Below are 17,337 nucleotides of genomic sequence, written 5' to 3'. Positions count from 1 at the left end.
CATTAGTAATTCAGATCATACAATACGAATGTATAATTAACATGGTTCACAAAATTAACATATTTAGTAGTTTTGTTTTAGTTTGTTTTGTTGTTTGTTTTTTTTTTGCGAAAAGAAATTGTCGATTTTAAGCATTAGTTGAATAAAACAACTCTTATTAGTCTTTTAAAAGTAAGTTATTTTCATTCGTTTTGACGTTTCAACATGGCAGGGGGGGGGGAGAGAGAGAACACGTAAACACAACATGCAGGACCGTTGCACTATCACCTTTTTTTTTGTTTTATTTCTACCTCACGTTAAAAAAAAAAGGGGGGGGGAGGTAATCTACTCTGTAGTAACTATCGAGGCGACAGAGCACGCTCAAGAGTTTGGACACAATGGAAAGATCACTCTTTTAATTTTTGCAACTCGGACGGAGGGAGTTATTCTAGGTAATTTAAGGGCGAAAAAAAAAAAAAAGTCAATTTTCGTCTGTATATCTCAGGAGATTTGTATGGGTTTTCAAAAGATTTTAATAATTTTCCGGATATTTCCAGGTCTTTTTCGTATATTTTGCAATTTCAGGAGATTTCCAGGACCTCCTGTTAAATCGACAGGAGGCCGCGGGAAATCTGTTAGAAGTTATAAACTAGTTTAATTTAATAATTTATACTCCTAAAATTAGCGCAGGTCCTATAATAGTGCTGGGCCCACTGAGGTCGCACAGGTTGCAGTGGCCTAAGGTTGGCCCTGCAAAATAGTGGCGTATGGTACGCCGCCGGTCGACTAGTTTTATATAATCGGCCTGAGCATTGCGTCTCTACCTCGACGTAGTGCACATGTGGAAACAGTTGCTAAAGAAAAAATTAGGGCAACAGAGAAGCAAGAGAACCAGTATTTGGGTACCTAAGGACAGAGTCTAGTGAACTGGCACGAATTGAAGAGGCAGGGCCGGATTTAGTATGTGAAGGCCCGAGGCAGGATTTTTGTGGACGCCCCAACAATTTTTCAAAAGCCCTCAATAAAGATCCATTTATGCATGAAAATGCTTAGATCTATAAGCATGCTATATTTTAGAAGAAAGATGTTAGTGTAACGTTTCTTACATGTGTCATTGCTTTTTTTTTTTTTTTTTTTTTTTTTTTTTTTTTAAATATTTAATAAATTTATGTTTTTAAAAAAGTTTACATCTTTGAGTTTGTGGAGGGTTAGTGCCCTTGGTAGACGCACTGTCGTAAATCTGGAAATCTGGAGCTGTATTTACTTCTTCCGAGCATGCTACAAGCGAACACTTCTTAATCACGACATTTTTACCAGCCGTAAAAATGCGAAAAAAATGTTTCTGACCCATTGAAATTGTTTGACTAACATTGCAAGTTAGTTATAGATTTAGCAGACACAAACATATGAGTTACCTTTTCTTTGCAGCTTGCATGGCACCGTGCGCTGATGATATGCATTTTGTACAGACTCAACCCCAATGGTTTTTCCGTACTCGGCTGCAGTGCCGTCTCTGTAATGACAGCCATGGCCAAAGAAGATGCATGGAAGGTCAAGGCCACAGCGAACAATGAAAACCGGAAATGTATCCGCTGTGAAGTCGTCAGACGTGATCGTCTGCTTCCGGTGTGAGGCATTGTGGATTAGGAACGCCCTGTCGTGAACTAGCGTATCTTTGTCGTGTAAGGACATCGAATATATCCGATAGTACGAACTGTCTTGGTGTAATGAAGTCTGGCAATGCCTGGCTTGTTAAAAGCGTTTAGAGATTCTTTCAGTTTGTAAATAGAATCATGCACATTTCACAAAGTCATTTAAGAATGACAAAAATGTCTTTATAAACCAAAAGTTGTAATACAACAGAATGTTGCATACGGCAGTATTATCCAAACTAGAAGGGCTTTCTTGATATTTGTATGGACACCTTCATGGCAAGTCTGTGAAGAATGATAATCATATTGATATTTTTGGTTAAATCGCTTCCTAAAAAGAAAACAAAAAAAAAACGTTAAAAAAAAATATCTAAGGGAAATAGCTCCACCTTTATAACCATTTTCTCAATAATGTAAGATGTATTTCCCTTTTCCAATATCAAACTAAAGTAATAAATTACCACTGTTTAATTAACAAATAAACTAATTTTTTGATTGATTCATATTTTTGTAGGGACAATTAATAATTGTACAAAGTTTCAACTTCGTCCAAAAATGGGTAGTGGGAGAAATTAGGTGTTCATTTTTATTTTAGTGGGGGCCAGACAGAGAACAGACAGAGTTAGTTGATATAATCTTTGTAAAAAAAAACAAAAAAAACAGAAGAAGAGAAAAAAAAGACATTTTATTTACGATATTATTGTGGATTTCAACAAATTATTTGATAACCCCAATTCTCCTGTTGAAATAAAAAGTCCTCTATGCTGAAACAAAAAATTTGCAAAGTGGAAACTTTTCTCCTATTTCTACTTACTAGAAAGAATTTTGTCGATTACTGCCCTTTAAATAGCAGGTAAAAACATTCTATTTTTAAACATCTTTATGTCCATGAGTGAGCAATAGCTGCTTGTTTTTTTTTATGAGCCAGGACTTAGAGAACATGACAAACTGGCACAGAACAGGACTAGGTGTTAAAATGTTACGGTGTGAGTCGAGAGAGTACTCACCACAAGCGCATTCACACACTTCAACATTGACTTACAAACAGTTAAAATACATTTTACGCACACTATTAGCGCGGTGTGAGTTCTGTCAAAACGTGAGGCTTTCGTTTCTTCTGGGGGTGGATCTCACACCGTCAGTCAAAAGTATTTACAAAGCTTATATCAACTCTGCCTGGTGCAAATCTTCTGCTTGTTATTTCCCCAACTTCCCAGACTCGGGTCACAATTATTCCTTTGTTAAAGACAATACATTAATCAATAAAAAAAAATAACCAATTAGTTAATTAATAAATAGGGGGCGCGGTGGCCGAGCGGTAAAGCGCTTGGCTTCCGAACCGGAAGTCCCGGGTTCGAATCCTGGTGAAGACTTCTATTTTTAATTTCGAGATCTTTTGGCGCCGCTGAGTCCACCCAGCTCTTAAGGGTACCTGACATTAGTTGGGGAAAAGTAAAGGCGGTTGGTCATTGTGCTGGCCACATAACACCACCGTAAACCGTAGACCTTTACATCATCTACCCTATAGACCACAAGGTCTGAAAGGGGAACTTTACTTTTCTTTAAAGTCTTTTGTTTTTAACCAGAAAATTTTACAATATTGAAATAGGCATATATGGCAGCAAATGTGCAGTTCCTCCCCTTGTATAACTTTTTTTTTTAAGTATTAAGTTTACTCTCCCCTTTTAACATCGTTTACTCAAAGCTTCTGTTGGTAACGCCCCCATCACGATCAAATAATGTACCTTCACATATGGGGTAACGATGCCACCATTAAAGCTCTTTAAATTGAATCTTCAAATTAATTCTTTAAATTAAATCAACTTATTAAATTTTTAAATGAAACTTTATTTGGAAGTCTTAAAATTTCATATTTACATTTAATCCGGAAATGTAATCTTTAAATTAGAATTTGAAATTGAGGTCTTCCATTCAGATCTAAATGGGTGTCCGAAATTTATTTGTAAATTCATTAATTAATATATTTGATTGACAAATAGTGTCAACGGGTGGATTAAATTTATCACAAAGACTAAACCTAGATCTATGTCTATCAGTACGTTGACTTTGTTGACATTTAAAAAATATTTTTCGCACAGAGATCAAATGTTTTTTTTTTAAAGTTAGTTTTACAAAGTTAGTTTTACATTTTAAACTTTGTTGCCACGAATAAAACTTCATGATATACATCGAATTCCAGGTATCTTGTTACTTTTACTAATAATAGATTTAAATGGCGAGTATTTTATGGCTACACTGATTAACCTTGAAGCAAAATTTACAGAATCGAGTATAAAAGATCCAAAAGGTATTCTTAATAATGCTACAAGTTCCTTCGTCTACCATTTGGGCTAAACTCTTCTGCAGAAGTATTTGCTAAACGTTTCCACCAAGCTTTCGACGTTATACAAGGGGTTGAGACATACATGGACGAAATACTGATAGCAGGTAGAACAATAGAAGAGCATGATGATAGACTTAGGCAAGTTCTTGACATAGCAAGAAGGAAAGGAATCAAACTGAAGCCATCTAAATGTAGCCTAAGAGTACGACAAGTCAAGTTTGTAGGACATATCATTACAGATAGTGGTATAAAGCCTGATGACTCAAAGATTGAAGCAATACAATCCATGCCATACCCTACAGATCGCAAGGAACTAGAAAGATTTTTGGGTATGATTAATTATCTTGGTAAATTCTTACAGAACTTGTCAGAAATAACTGCCCCATTAAGAGAGTTACTTAAACAAGACAACGAGTGGATATGGGTTGAACAACATCAGAAGGCTGTTGATTATTTAAAGAGTTTGATCACAACCGCCCCAGTTTTAGCCTTTTATGATGTTTCACAGCCAGTCAAGTTGTCTGTGGATGCTTCACGGGAGGGACTTAGAGCAGTATTAATGCAGAATGAAAGGTCAGTGGCTTACGCCTCAAGTTCTCTTACAGACTGTGAAAAACGAGATGCACAAATAGAAAAAAAAATGCTTGCCATTGTCTTCAGAGTTGAACGTTTCCATTACTATGTGTATGGACGTCCAATAAAGGTTGAAACAGATCACAAACCTTTGGAAGCGATTATCAAAAAGCCTTTGGCATCTACACCACCTAGGCTTCAGCGGATGCTTCTTCGACTAATGAAATATGAAATACTGCTGGAATACAAGCCAGGCAAAGAAATGTCTATTCCAGACACACTGTCAAGAGCATCGCTTCCAATCAAATATCCCTCAAGTGATGACTGGGATGCACAAGTTCATCTGATCGTCAATAGTTTACCCATGTCAGATGAATATATGAACATTTTTCAGCAGGCCACTGCAGATGATGCTGTTTTAAGGCTGTTAAAGAATAATATTATGATAGGCTGGCCAAACAAGAGAGCTGAAATTACACAAGAAATTCGAGCATATTCAGGATTTAAAGAAGAACTTAGTGAAAGCAATGGATTACTTTTTAAAGGAGAAAGATTAATAGTACCAAAAGTATTGCAAAAAGAAATGCTTCAAAGACTGCACCAAGGTCATCTTGGGCGAGATAGATGTCTTGTTACAGCTAAGGAGGTGTTCTTCTGGCCTGGAATGTCTAAGCAGATTATAGACATGGTATCAACATGTGCAGTGTGTAACGAACACCAGAAGTCCCAGCAAAAGGAGCCATTGTTACCACATGATACTGCTGTACTTCCTTGGGAAAAAATTGGAGCTGATAATTTTGAGTATCTCGGTAAAAACTATATGCTACTTGTAGATTACTATAGTAATTTTTTTGAGATACATCTTATCCCAACACTAAAAGCTTCAGATGTGATCATACATATGAAATCACAATATGCTCGACATGGTATTCCAAGGGAATTAATTAGTGACAATGGACCCTCATTTGCTTGTCAAGAATTTCTGAAATTTTCTAAAAGCTGGGGATTTAAGCACATTACGTCTAGCCCCAGATTTCCACAATCTAATGGTATGGCAGAACGGGCCATACAAACAGTGAAACAGCTTCTAAATAAAGCTAGAACGTCGGGTCAAGACACATATATGGCCATCTTGCAATTTCGAAATGCTCCATGCCCTGATGGACCTTCAACTGCACGGCTGCTCATGGACCGCCGTCTGAGGACAAATCTTCCGACAACGGAGGCCTATCTCAGACCTCAAATCCCAGACAAAAAAGAAAATGCTTGGAAAACAAGAAAAAGTAGTCAAGCAAAATATTACAACAAAACAGCGAGGCGCACCGAGCGACCACACATTCAGCCTGGGAGCAAAGTGTGGATGCAAAAGAAGCCTGGTGATTTATGGGAACCAGCAGTGGTCATCTCAGAAGCGGAGACCCCGAGATCATACTGGGTAAAAATACCGAATGGGATAACTTACCGAAGAAATAGAAGGATGTTAAGAGACACATGTACAAAATCAAGGGCCATGCCTGATATTTTTGAAATGGACACCCCAGAGACAGTCATTAATGGTCAAACCACACAGCCAGAGAACGTGAGCGATACAAGTGTGCAACAGGAACAGACTAACATGCATGACGCGTAGGACGCGAAGTAACGTAACGTCTGTATTATATAAGATAAGAAGATAACACTACCAATCCGCCGCCAGTAATAACTCGATATGGTAGGCAAGTTCGGCCACCAGTACGTTACCCTGACGCAGATAATTAGATACATGTATATCTTTTTATTATTATGCAATTTGTATATAATTAATGTCTATTTGTAAACCTAGACTGTTGTTGTTTTTTTACTACACATTTTATAATTTATATTGTTACTATTGATAATATTAACAATTGAACATTCTGTTGTGTTAAACATGTATTCAGTTTACTCATTTGTTTATAGTAAGACAGAAATCATTTGTATAGTCAATTGATATCTCAAAGCTTTTAAGGAGGGAGATGTGATATAAGTGTATGTGTTTTGCGTGGCTGGTAATGCAGTGTGTGTGCCTGTGTATGAAATGACCAGTGGACCTTGAGTGTACATGCTTGAGTGAACAGCAGTGTGTCAGGGACAGTGTGTAAAAAGAAGTCAGAGGATAGAGAACAAGTGGCTGGAGTAAAGAGCATAAATATGGACGAATAAAATCATTGTGTTTATTGAAGCTCGTGTTGGTTTAGTCTATTACAAATAGTCCATTATTCGGGTTTGGCGTCTATAATTTCAGAATTAAACTTCACACTCCAGTTATTACCCCTCTATTCATCTTTCCTCAATCCAATGGAAACTCTCTTTTTATTTCCATCTAATCCTTTTGCTTTCGCACAAAACATAAACAACAAACAATGACGTAATATCATATAATATTAGCACATCCTTCCTTTTGAAGTTATTATCACATCCTTCCTTTTAAAGTTCTTAAGAGTGATATCTACTAGGAACTTTAACAATTCGTCCACTTCTGGTTGTCTGGACTCTCTAGACGTTGGTCTATAACTGTCTGTTTCGTTTGTTCCAACAGTTTGCAGTTCATTGTCTCCATCTGTATCATAGTACCCAGAGATGTCTTCATCGAAACTCTTATTCAAAAAGCGTTGATTTCTTCTGTATGTTTTTCCATCGTTTGTCTTTATGATGTAAGATCTGGGTGCTGAATATTTTATATGACAACTGCTTTCTGCCATGTTTGACCTAGACGAACTCTCCGACAGAATAATCTTTAGGTAGTCTTGCTTTTGCATCGTATTTCACTTAGCTTTTCATCTGTCGTTCGTTGAGTAATGTCTCTGCATTTTCAGCTACCGATGGTTTCAATAGTTTGGGATCAGTGGGAGAATGATTCCCTGAGTCTTCTACTCGTCAGCAGTTGTGATGGTGAATACGGCAGTCCGCTTATCGGAGTATTTCTATACTCGAGCATAACGAGATATGGATCTTTCCCACTTTTGTATGCTTTGAATACTTTTGCTTTCGCACAAAACATAAACAACCAACAATGACGTAATATCATATAATATTAGCACAGAATCTTCTTCATGCAGTGGAAAATTAAGAATTTTTTACCTATCTGGAATTCTGGTCAAAGCTCCTGCGCCCAATTAATATAGTTCAAAAGAAACTACAAAAGTCTGGACTGCATATACGGAAAGCTGCTGAAGAAATTAGTACACTTTCATGCTTTCTGCAAAATGATGAGAAACTGACAAAAACCAATCCATCGAAAAAGCAAAAGAAGGTAGTGAATACTATGGATTCCCTGTAATCAAAACAACCAGAAGAAAGAAAAGACTTGATGGGAAGTTGAGTTCTAATGTAGGAATGTCAATAGAACTGCAATTCAAACTTGTTGCGACAGAAGTGCTGGACAGATTTCATATGGAGATGAAGGGCAGATTCCAAAGGCTGGAAAGAAAATGGATACCTTTGGGTTTCTTCTTGAACCAAGACACCTGTTAGATGAAGACACGCTACTTTTCCTGTTTGTATGATGAAATAAATGGCAAATCACTTTATTCAATGATGTCATTGATGCACGAGCACTTTTCATCAACCAGTAATAAACTCACCAATAGACATATTGAGGAAACAGGCTTCATATGGTAATTACGTGTGCTCAAACCTTGCAACCTCCTCAAAATACCGCTACCTCAGACCACTTCCATTACGTCATGTGAGAGATCATTCTCAAAGCTCAAGTTCATCAAAAACTATCTCAGGAGCACAATGACGCAAGAAAGTCTTATCATGGCTTTAATGTCAGTGAAGTCACAAATACTAGAAAGTATCGATGTAGATGATGTTATAGATTTCTTTGCTGCACAGAATGCACGACGTGAAGCGATATCAATTGAGATTTGTCACTTGTGCATTATTTAACTAATAAACAACGGTATTATTCATTAAAAGAGTCTTAATGATTATTTTTTGTTAAGTTTACTGATATACTGAACCAATTTGATTTTGGGCTTATATATTTTTGCGTACATTATCTCATGTCATATGTCGAAAGTCAAAATGCAAGGGGCCCCCAAAGAGGTCAATCCCCCCCCGGACCCCCAAATCCCTAGTTAAACCCTTAGCCATTTCTATGAATACTGAAGTATTAATTTCCCTTGTTGCAATTAAACAAAATAATGAATTCCAGTAATTAACAGTCTGATTGGTTACCTTTTTTACTGTTTCATATCATGTCTATGTCAATGAACAATTACGCGAAGTTTCAGCTCGATCTGAGAATGGGTGTGGGAGAAATAACGTGTACACACTTTTTACCAGACAGACCGAGCTGATATAATCTTTGTAATGAACGGGCCTGTCATTGAACGACATTCTGGTCAGTTCAAAAGACAAGGAGAAAAGGGGAATGACGGTCGACAGATGAATATGTGGCGACCCAGCGGTTCAACAGACTAAGGGTAAGGCAAGGTGAAGGTAATATCGCACATTATTAAAAGTATCTCTCAAAACGTGGCCGTGTTTTTAAACCCAAAGTAAACTTAAAAATTTACTTTTTTTTTTTTGGCTTAGCTGGTAATTATACTTTAATTTTTGGTTAATTTATGTAAACACCAGATGGACTTCAAAGCAACAAATCAGATTTGGTTTTAACATAGTAATAGATATTTCTGCTTCGTTTCTTCTAGGTTAGTCCACAATGAGGAAATAAAGTTGCTTAACATTTTCAGAATTTCCGTGCTGCCTTTACACAAAAGCAACTTTTAAAAAAATCTGATCGTAATTCGAACCCAGTCTCTTGAGTAATCAAGCGTTTCTTGCCTCTCGGCCACGCAGCAGGGCCGGCTTTAGTTAATTGGACGACCTAGGCGAAGGTAATATAGAAAAACAAACCATTAAGATGAACAAATAAGTTAGTCATATAGCGCCGATGGCATGTATGTACTTTATGGACGATTCATGATCACCAGGCTAGAAAATAACGTTTCGACACTTCACCAAAAGGAAGAAACAAATGGTCTTCTAACATCTGTAGTCTAACAAGTAGATCTAAACATTCGCGAATAAACCTTGATCACGATGAGAATAAGAGCTAGGCTAGTAGACATGGAGTCATAGAGTTCTTCTATGTTGGGAACGAGGCTAGCAGACGTAGAGCCATAGAGTTTTGCTATGTTGAGAAAGAGGCTAGCAGACGTAGAGCCATAGAGTTCTGCTATGTTGAGAACGAGGCTAGCAGACGTAGAGCCATAGAGTTCTGCTATGTTGAGAACGAGGCTAGCAGACGTAGAGCCATAGAGTTCTGCTATGTTGAGAACGAGGCTAGAAGACGTAGAGCCATAGAGTTCTGCTATGTTGGGAACGAGGCTAGCAGACGTAGAGCCATAGAGATCTGCTATGTTGAGAAAGAGGCTAGCAGACGTAGAGCCGTAGAGTTCTGCTATGTTGAGAAAGAGGCTAGCAGACGTAGAGCCGTAGAGTTCTTCTATGTTGAGAACGAGGCTAGCAGACGTAGAGCCATAGAGTTCTGCTATGTTGAGAACGAGGCTAGCAGACGTAGAGCCATAGAGTTCTGCTATGTTGAGAACGAGGCTAGCAGACGTAGAGCCATAGAGTTCTGCTATGTTGAGAACGAGGCTAGCAGACGTAGAGCCATAGAGTTCTGCTATGTTGAGAAAGAGGCTAGAAGACGTAGAGCCATAGAGTTCTGCTATGTTGAGAACGAGGCTAGCAGACGTAGAGCCATAGAGTTCTGCTATGTTGAGAACGAGGCTAGAAGACGTAGAGCCATAGAGTTCTGCTATGTTGAGAACGAGGCTAGAAGACGTAGAGCCATAGAGTTCTGCTATGTTGGGAACGAGGCTAGAAGACGTAGAGCCATAGAGTTCTGCTATGTTGAGAAAGAGGCTAGCAGACGTAGAGCCATAGAGTTCTGCTATGTTGAGAAAGAGGCTAGCAGACGTAGAGCCATAGAGTTCTGCTATGTTGAGAACGAGGCTAGCAGACGTAGAGCCATAGAGTTCTGCTATGTTGGGAACGAGGCTAGCAGACGTAGAGCCATAGAGTTCTGCTATGTTGAGAAAGAGACTAGAAGACGTAGAGCCATAGAGTTCTGCTATGTTGAGAACGAGGCTAGCAGACGTAGAGCCATAGAGTTCTGCTATGTTGGGAACGAAGCTAGCAGACGTAGAGCCATAGAGTTCTGCTATGTTGGGAACGAGGCTAGCAGACGTAGAGCCATAGAGTTCTGCTATGTTGAGAACGAGGCTAGCAGACGTAGAGCCATAGAGTTCTGCTATGTTGAGAACGAGGCTAGCAGACGTAGAGCCATAGAGTTCTGCTATGTTGAGAAAGAGGCTAGAAGACGTAGAGCCATAGAGTTCTGCTATGTTGGGAACGAGGCTAGCAGACGTAGAGCCGTAGAGTTCTGCTATGTTGAGAAAGAGGCTAGCAGACGTAGAGCCGTAGAGTTCTTCTATGTTGAGAACGAGGCTAGCAGACGTAGAGCCATAGAGTTCTGCTATGTTGAGAACGAGGCTAGCAGACGTAGAGCCATAGAGTTCTGCTATGTTGAGAACGAGGCTAGCAGACGTAGAGCCATAGAGTTCTGCTATGTTGAGAACGAGGCTAGCAGACGTAGAGCCATAGAGTTCTGCTATGTTGAGAAAGAGGCTAGAAGACGTAGAGCCATAGAGTTCTGCTATGTTGAGAACGAGGCTAGCAGACGTAGAGCCATAGAGTTCTGCTATGTTGAGAACGAGGCTAGAAGACGTAGAGCCATAGAGTTCTGCTATGTTGAGAACGAGGCTAGAAGACGTAGAGCCATAGAGTTCTGCTATGTTGGGAACGAGGCTAGAAGACGTAGAGCCATAGAGTTCTGCTATGTTGAGAACGAGGCTAGCAGACGTAGAGCCATAGAGTTCTGCTATGTTGAGAAAGAGGCTAGCAGACGTAGAGCCATAGAGTTCTGCTATGTTGAGAACGAGGCTAGCAGACGTAGAGCCATAGAGTTCTGCTATGTTGGGAACGAGGCTAGCAGACGTAGAGCCATAGAGTTCTGCTATGTTGAGAAAGAGGCTAGAAGACGTAGAGCCATAGAGTTCTGCTATGTTGAGAACGAGGCTAGCAGACGTAGAGCCATAGAGTTCTGCTATGTTGGGAACGAAGCTAGCAGACGTAGAGCCATAGAGTTCTGCTATGTTGGGAACGAGGCTAGCAGACGTAGAGCCATAGAGTTCTGCTATGTTGAGAACGAGGCTAGCAGACGTAGAGCCATAGAGTTCTGCTATGTTGAGAACGAGGCTAGCAGACGTAGAGCCATAGAGTTCTGCTATGTTGAGAACGAGGCTAGAAGACGTAGAGCCATAGAGTTCTGCTATGTTGAGAACGAGGCTAGAAGACGTAGAGCCATAGAGTTCTGCTATGTTGGGAACGAGGCTAGCAGACGTAGAGCCATAGAGTTCTGCAATGTTGAGAAAGAGGCTAGCAGACGTAGAGCCATAGAGTTCTGCTATGTTGAGAAAGAGGCTAGCAGACGTAGAGCCATAGAGTTCTGCTATGTTGAGAACGAGGCTAGCAGACGTAGAGCCATAGAGTTCTGCTATGTTGAGAACGAGGCTAGCAGACGTAGAGCCATAGAGTTCTGCTATGTTGAGAACGAGGCTAGCAGACGTAGAGCCATAGAGTTCTGCTATGTTGAGAACGAGGCTAGCAGACGTAGAGCCAAAGAGTTCTGCTATGTTGAGAACGAGGCTAGCAGACGTAGAGCCATAGAGTTCTGCTATGTTGAGAAAGAGGCTAGCAGACGTAGAGCCATAGAGTTTTGCTATGTTGAGAAAGAGGCTAGCAGACGTAGAGCCATAGAGTTCTGCTATGTTGAGAACGAGGCTAGCAGACGTAGAGCCATAGAGTTCTTCTATGTTGAGAACGAAGCTAGCAGACGTAGAGCCATAGAGTTCTGCTATGTTGAGAACGAGGCTAGCAGACGTAGAGCCATAGAGTTCTGCTATGTTGAGAACGAGGCTAGCAGACGTAGAGCCATAGAGTTCTGCTATGTTGAGAACGAGGCTAGAAGACGTAGAGCCATAGAGTTCTGCTATGTTGGGAACGAGGCTAGCAGACGTAGAGCCATAGAGTTCTGCTATGTTGAGAACGAGGCTAGCAGACGTAGAGCCATAGAGTTCTGCTATGTTGAGAACGAGGCTAGCAGACGTAGAGCCATAGAGTTCTGCTATGTTGAGAACGAGGCTAGAAGACGTAGAGCCATAGAGTTCTGCTATGTTGAGAACGAGGCTAGAAGACGTAGAGCCATAGAGTTCTGCTATGTTGGGAACGAGGCTAGCAGACGTAGAGTCATAGAGTTCTGCTATGTTGAGAAAGAGGCTAGCAGACGTAGAGCCATAGAGTTCTGCTATGTTGAGAAAGAGGCTAGCAGACGTAGAGCCATAGAGTTCTGCTATGTTGAGAACGAGGCTAGAAGACGTAGAGCCATAGAGTTCTGCTATGTAGGGAACGAGGCTAGCAGACGTAGAGTCATAGAGTTCTGCAATGTTGAGAAAGAGGCTAGCAGACGTAGAGCCATAGAGTTCTGCTATGTTGAGAAAGAGGCTAGCAGACGTAGAGCCATAGAGTTCTGCTATGTTGAGAACGAGGCTAGCAGACGTAGAGCCATAGAGTTCTGCTATGTTGAGAACGAGGCTAGCAGACGTAGAGCCATAGAGTTCTGCTATGTTGAGAACGAGGCTAGCAGACGTAGAGCCATAGAGTTCTGCTATGTTGAGAACGAGGCTAGCAGACGTAGAGCCATAGAGTTCTGCTATGTTGAGAACGAGGCTAGCAGACGTAGAGCCATAGAGTTCTGCTATGTTGAGAACGAGGCTAGCAGACGTAGAGCCATAGAGTTCTGCTATGTTGAGAAAGAGGCTAGCAGACGTAGAGCCATAGAGTTTTGCTATGTTGAGAAAGAGGCTAGCAGACGTAGAGCCATAGAGTTCTGCTATGTTGAGAACGAGGCTAGCAGACGTAGAGCCATAGAGTTCTTCTATGTTGAGAACGAAGCTAGCAGACGTAGAGCCATAGAGTTCTGCTATGTTGAGAACGAGGCTAGCAGACGTAGAGCCATAGAGTTCTGCTATGTTGAGAACGAGGCTAGCAGACGTAGAGCCATAGAGTTCTGCTATGTTGAGAACGAGGCTAGAAGACGTAGAGCCATAGAGTTCTGCTATGTTGGGAACGAGGCTAGCAGACGTAGAGCCATAGAGTTCTGCTATGTTGAGAACGAGGCTAGCAGACGTAGAGCCATAGAGTTCTGCTATGTTGAGAACGAGGCTAGCAGACGTAGAGCCATAGAGTTCTGCTATGTTGAGAACGAGGCTAGAAGACGTAGAGCCATAGAGTTCTGCTATGTTGAGAACGAGGCTAGAAGACGTAGAGCCATAGAGTTCTGCTATGTTGGGAACGAGGCTAGCAGACGTAGAGTCATAGAGTTCTGCTATGTTGAGAAAGAGGCTAGCAGACGTAGAGCCATAGAGTTCTGCTATGTTGAGAAAGAGGCTAGCAGACGTAGAGCCATAGAGTTCTGCTATGTTGAGAACGAGGCTAGCAGACGTAGAGCCATAGAGTTCTGCTATGTTGAGAACGAGGCTAGCAGACGTAGAGCCATAGAGTTCTGCTATGTTGAGAACGAGGCTAGCAGACGTAGAGCCATAGAGTTCTGCTATGTTGAGAACGAGGCTAGCAGACGTAGAGCCATAGAGTTCTGCTATGTTGAGAACGAGGCTAGCAGACGTAGAGCCATAGAGTTTTGCTATGTTGAGAACGAGGCTAGAAGACGTAGAGCCATAGAGTTCTGCTATGTTGGGAACGAGGCTAGCAGACGTAGAGCCATAGAGTTCTGCTATGTTGAGAAAGAGGCTAGCAGACGTAGAGCCATAGAGTTTTGCTATGTTGAGAAAGAGGCTAGCAGACGTAGAGCCATAGAGTTCTGCTATGTTGAGAACGAGGCTAGCAGACGTAGAGCCATAGAGTTCTGCTATGTTGAGAACGAGGCTAGAAGACGTAGAGCCATAGAGTTCTGCTATGTTGAGAACGAGGCTAGAAGACGTAGAGCCATAGAGTTCTGCTATGTTGGGAACGAGGCTAGCAGACGTAGAGCCATAGAGTTCTGCTATGTTGAGAAAGAGGCTAGCAGACGTAGAGCCATAGAGTTTTGCTATGTTGAGAAAGAGGCTAGCAGACGTAGAGCCATAGAGTTCTGCTATGTTGAGAACGAGGCTAGCAGACGTAGAGCCATAGAGATTTGCTATGTTGAGAAAGAGGCTAGCAGACGTAGAGCCGTAGAATTCTGCTATGTTGAGAAAGAAGCTAGCAGACGTAGAGCCATAGAGTTCTGCTATGTTGAGAACGAGGCTAGCAGACGTAGAGCCATAGAGTTCTGCTATGTTGAGAAAGAGGCTAGTAGACATAGAGCCATAGAGTTTTGCTATGCATGAGATTTGATCTATGTTTCGCAATTTTTTCACAAAAAAAAATAATTTCTTTGTCCTGTGCGAGGCCCCCACCAAACAGGGGCCTATGCCGGCCCTGTACGATGCTATACATTGCACTAACTTGATTTTAATAGTCTGTTGTCAATTTTTTATTTTAAAAAATTCTAACTACCTAATTCGCTAAACTATTGTAATGTGGTTTCTGTAGATCGAGAGTGAAAGAGTTAAATCATGATTCGTAACCGGATTGATGCGGCCTAACAAAACAAGTCATTTAATTCTAGTCTATCTAGGTCTGAATTCTAAATCTAGATCTAACTGGAAGAGGTCAGTCAATCGGCGAAGCTAAGGATACTGGGAAATTTTCAGCCCAAATATCTGACGCTAGGAACTTCATACTACCAACCATCACAATACTATACCAACCATCACAATACTATACCAACCATCACAATACTATACAAACCATCACAACACTACACCAACCACTACAATACTATACCAACCATCACAATACAATACCAACCATCACAATTGTATACCAACCATCACAACACTACACCAACCATCACAACACTATACCAACCATCACAATACAATACCAACCATCACAATACTATAACAACCATCACAATACTATACCAACCACTTTTCCCCAAACCATCCAAAAGAGACTTGTAAGTGTTATAAAGGGTTGCCGACATAACTGTATTTTTAGGCTGTCTGACGTCATAATACCGGAGGGAACAGAGGTATATTAATGTTATGGTTATTTATACACTGCTCATTTTCATATGTATTTAATGGACCGATTGCTGTGCAGATAGTGTTCAGTGTCACCCTGACATACGATTGCTACCGAAAGATCATTGCATTGATGGTGGGTGAAAGGCATGTAGAAGAGCAGGTCCTTGCCTAAGGGTCAAGAATTTATCATCATTATATAGACATTGAAAGCTGCATGTGAAATGGGTAGTGATAAACACTGATTATTTAATATTGTTAGGTGATAACTTTGCATTGTATATACACAAAATGCACTCTTTCTTTTTCGTTATACATAAAAATAAAAGTAGTTTATGGACGTTTAGTCTCTAGTAAAATTGATATAAATTTATTCACGTGTTTTTAGATTTGTCAATATATATATATATATATATATATATATATATATTATATGGCTCATTTTGTCTCGGATGACAATGGATGCGCCCATAAGAGTCACTGGCTTTGGTTACGTCTTGAGATGGGGGCAGGATCTGGAGTGACTGATCAAGCCTATTCTGGAGCGGCAGAGTTTGCCACAGTTTTGTGCATGTATATTCATCTGTCCTAGGACTAGCTGACAGGGTAGATTTTTATTTCTTTCTCTCGGCCGTAGGCACCCCATTTCCTCACCCTTCAGCAAATGTCGTAATACAAATAACTTTATAACATTAATTTAGGATATATCTAAACGCTTGCAGAAATGCTATAAATATAGCCCGTATAAAGAAAAGAAAATCATCTCCCTTGCTAAATATAGCCTCCCCTGTTGTTGTTGTGTTTTTTTTTTCAATTAATTGTAAATGCATGTAGTTTTTAAGATGAAAATCAAATATCTTGTACATATTTAAATGAATCATCTTTATCATTGTCCTTATTGTGGGCCCTTGTTTAAATATATTATGTAGTGATAAATATTGTTAAATGTTATTAGGCGATTAATCAGTAGCTATGCAGATTTTGTGGAGAGATTCAAGGCATCATTAATTTCATTGTGAGAAAATAAAGCATGCTTAGATGTCCAATACATCTCAGATATTGTGCCAGGGAAATAAATGGCACCAGGCCAAAGTTAATTGTTGTCTTTAGCTGTCAAGGTCGCTAAACATACAATTTCTATAACGGCATGACATTTGGAGCTGAGGTGTCAATATGTAGAGCAGACTAATTCAGTCTATAGATTCAGAGATTCGAACCCACTGAAGGTATGAGTATGCTCTAAGATCATGAACTTAACTTATCATTAGTATATGCTGCATGTAAGCACCTGGTCATACAAGAGACAGGAAGAATGTTTGGCCAAATGAGATTGGACCCAAAGCGCTCTGAGCATGCTATAAGCATGAAAGTAGCGCTATATAAAAGCTATAATAATAATAATAATAATAAAAACACTAAATGTACAAAATGTGTGTCCCACTTATTATACATGGATGATCTAAAGCTATATGCAGAAACCGAGCAAAAATTACACACCTTAATCAAAACGGTAAAATGCTTTAGTGACGATATCTGTATGTCTTTTGGCCTGGATAAGTGTGGCATC

General features: G+C 40.2%; 2 protein-coding genes across 5 annotated transcripts in view; one reads left to right on the top strand and one right to left on the bottom strand.

Moving 5' to 3' along the window:
* LOC106054275 (tyrosine-protein kinase receptor torso-like) overlaps positions 1-17,337 on the bottom strand; it is a 204,034-nt gene that overhangs the window by 92,870 nt on the left and 93,827 nt on the right. For 3 of the 4 annotated variants that reach the window (XM_056018349.1, XM_056018348.1, XM_056018351.1), the window contains exon 3: positions 1,395-1,962. In XM_056018349.1, the coding sequence (XP_055874324.1) occupies positions 1,395-1,616 (222 nt within the window). In that variant the 5' untranslated portion in view covers positions 1,617-1,962. The remainder of the gene's footprint in view (positions 1-1,394; positions 1,963-17,337) is intronic. The other variant, XM_056018350.1, reaches the window with a different exon arrangement.
* On the top strand, positions 4,058-6,178 carry LOC129926538 (uncharacterized protein K02A2.6-like). The gene has a single exon (XM_056031343.1). It carries the CDS (start codon positions 4,058-4,060, stop codon positions 6,176-6,178), a length of 2,121 nt encoding a protein of 706 aa, XP_055887318.1.

The sequence above is a fragment of the Biomphalaria glabrata genome, chromosome 1 (genome assembly GCF_947242115.1).
Source record: "Biomphalaria glabrata chromosome 1, xgBioGlab47.1, whole genome shotgun sequence".
In the NCBI taxonomy this organism is placed as follows: Eukaryota; Metazoa; Mollusca; class Gastropoda; family Planorbidae; genus Biomphalaria; species Biomphalaria glabrata.
Note: the sequence above shows the minus strand (reverse complement) of the source record. Positions and strands in the feature narration are given on the sequence as shown.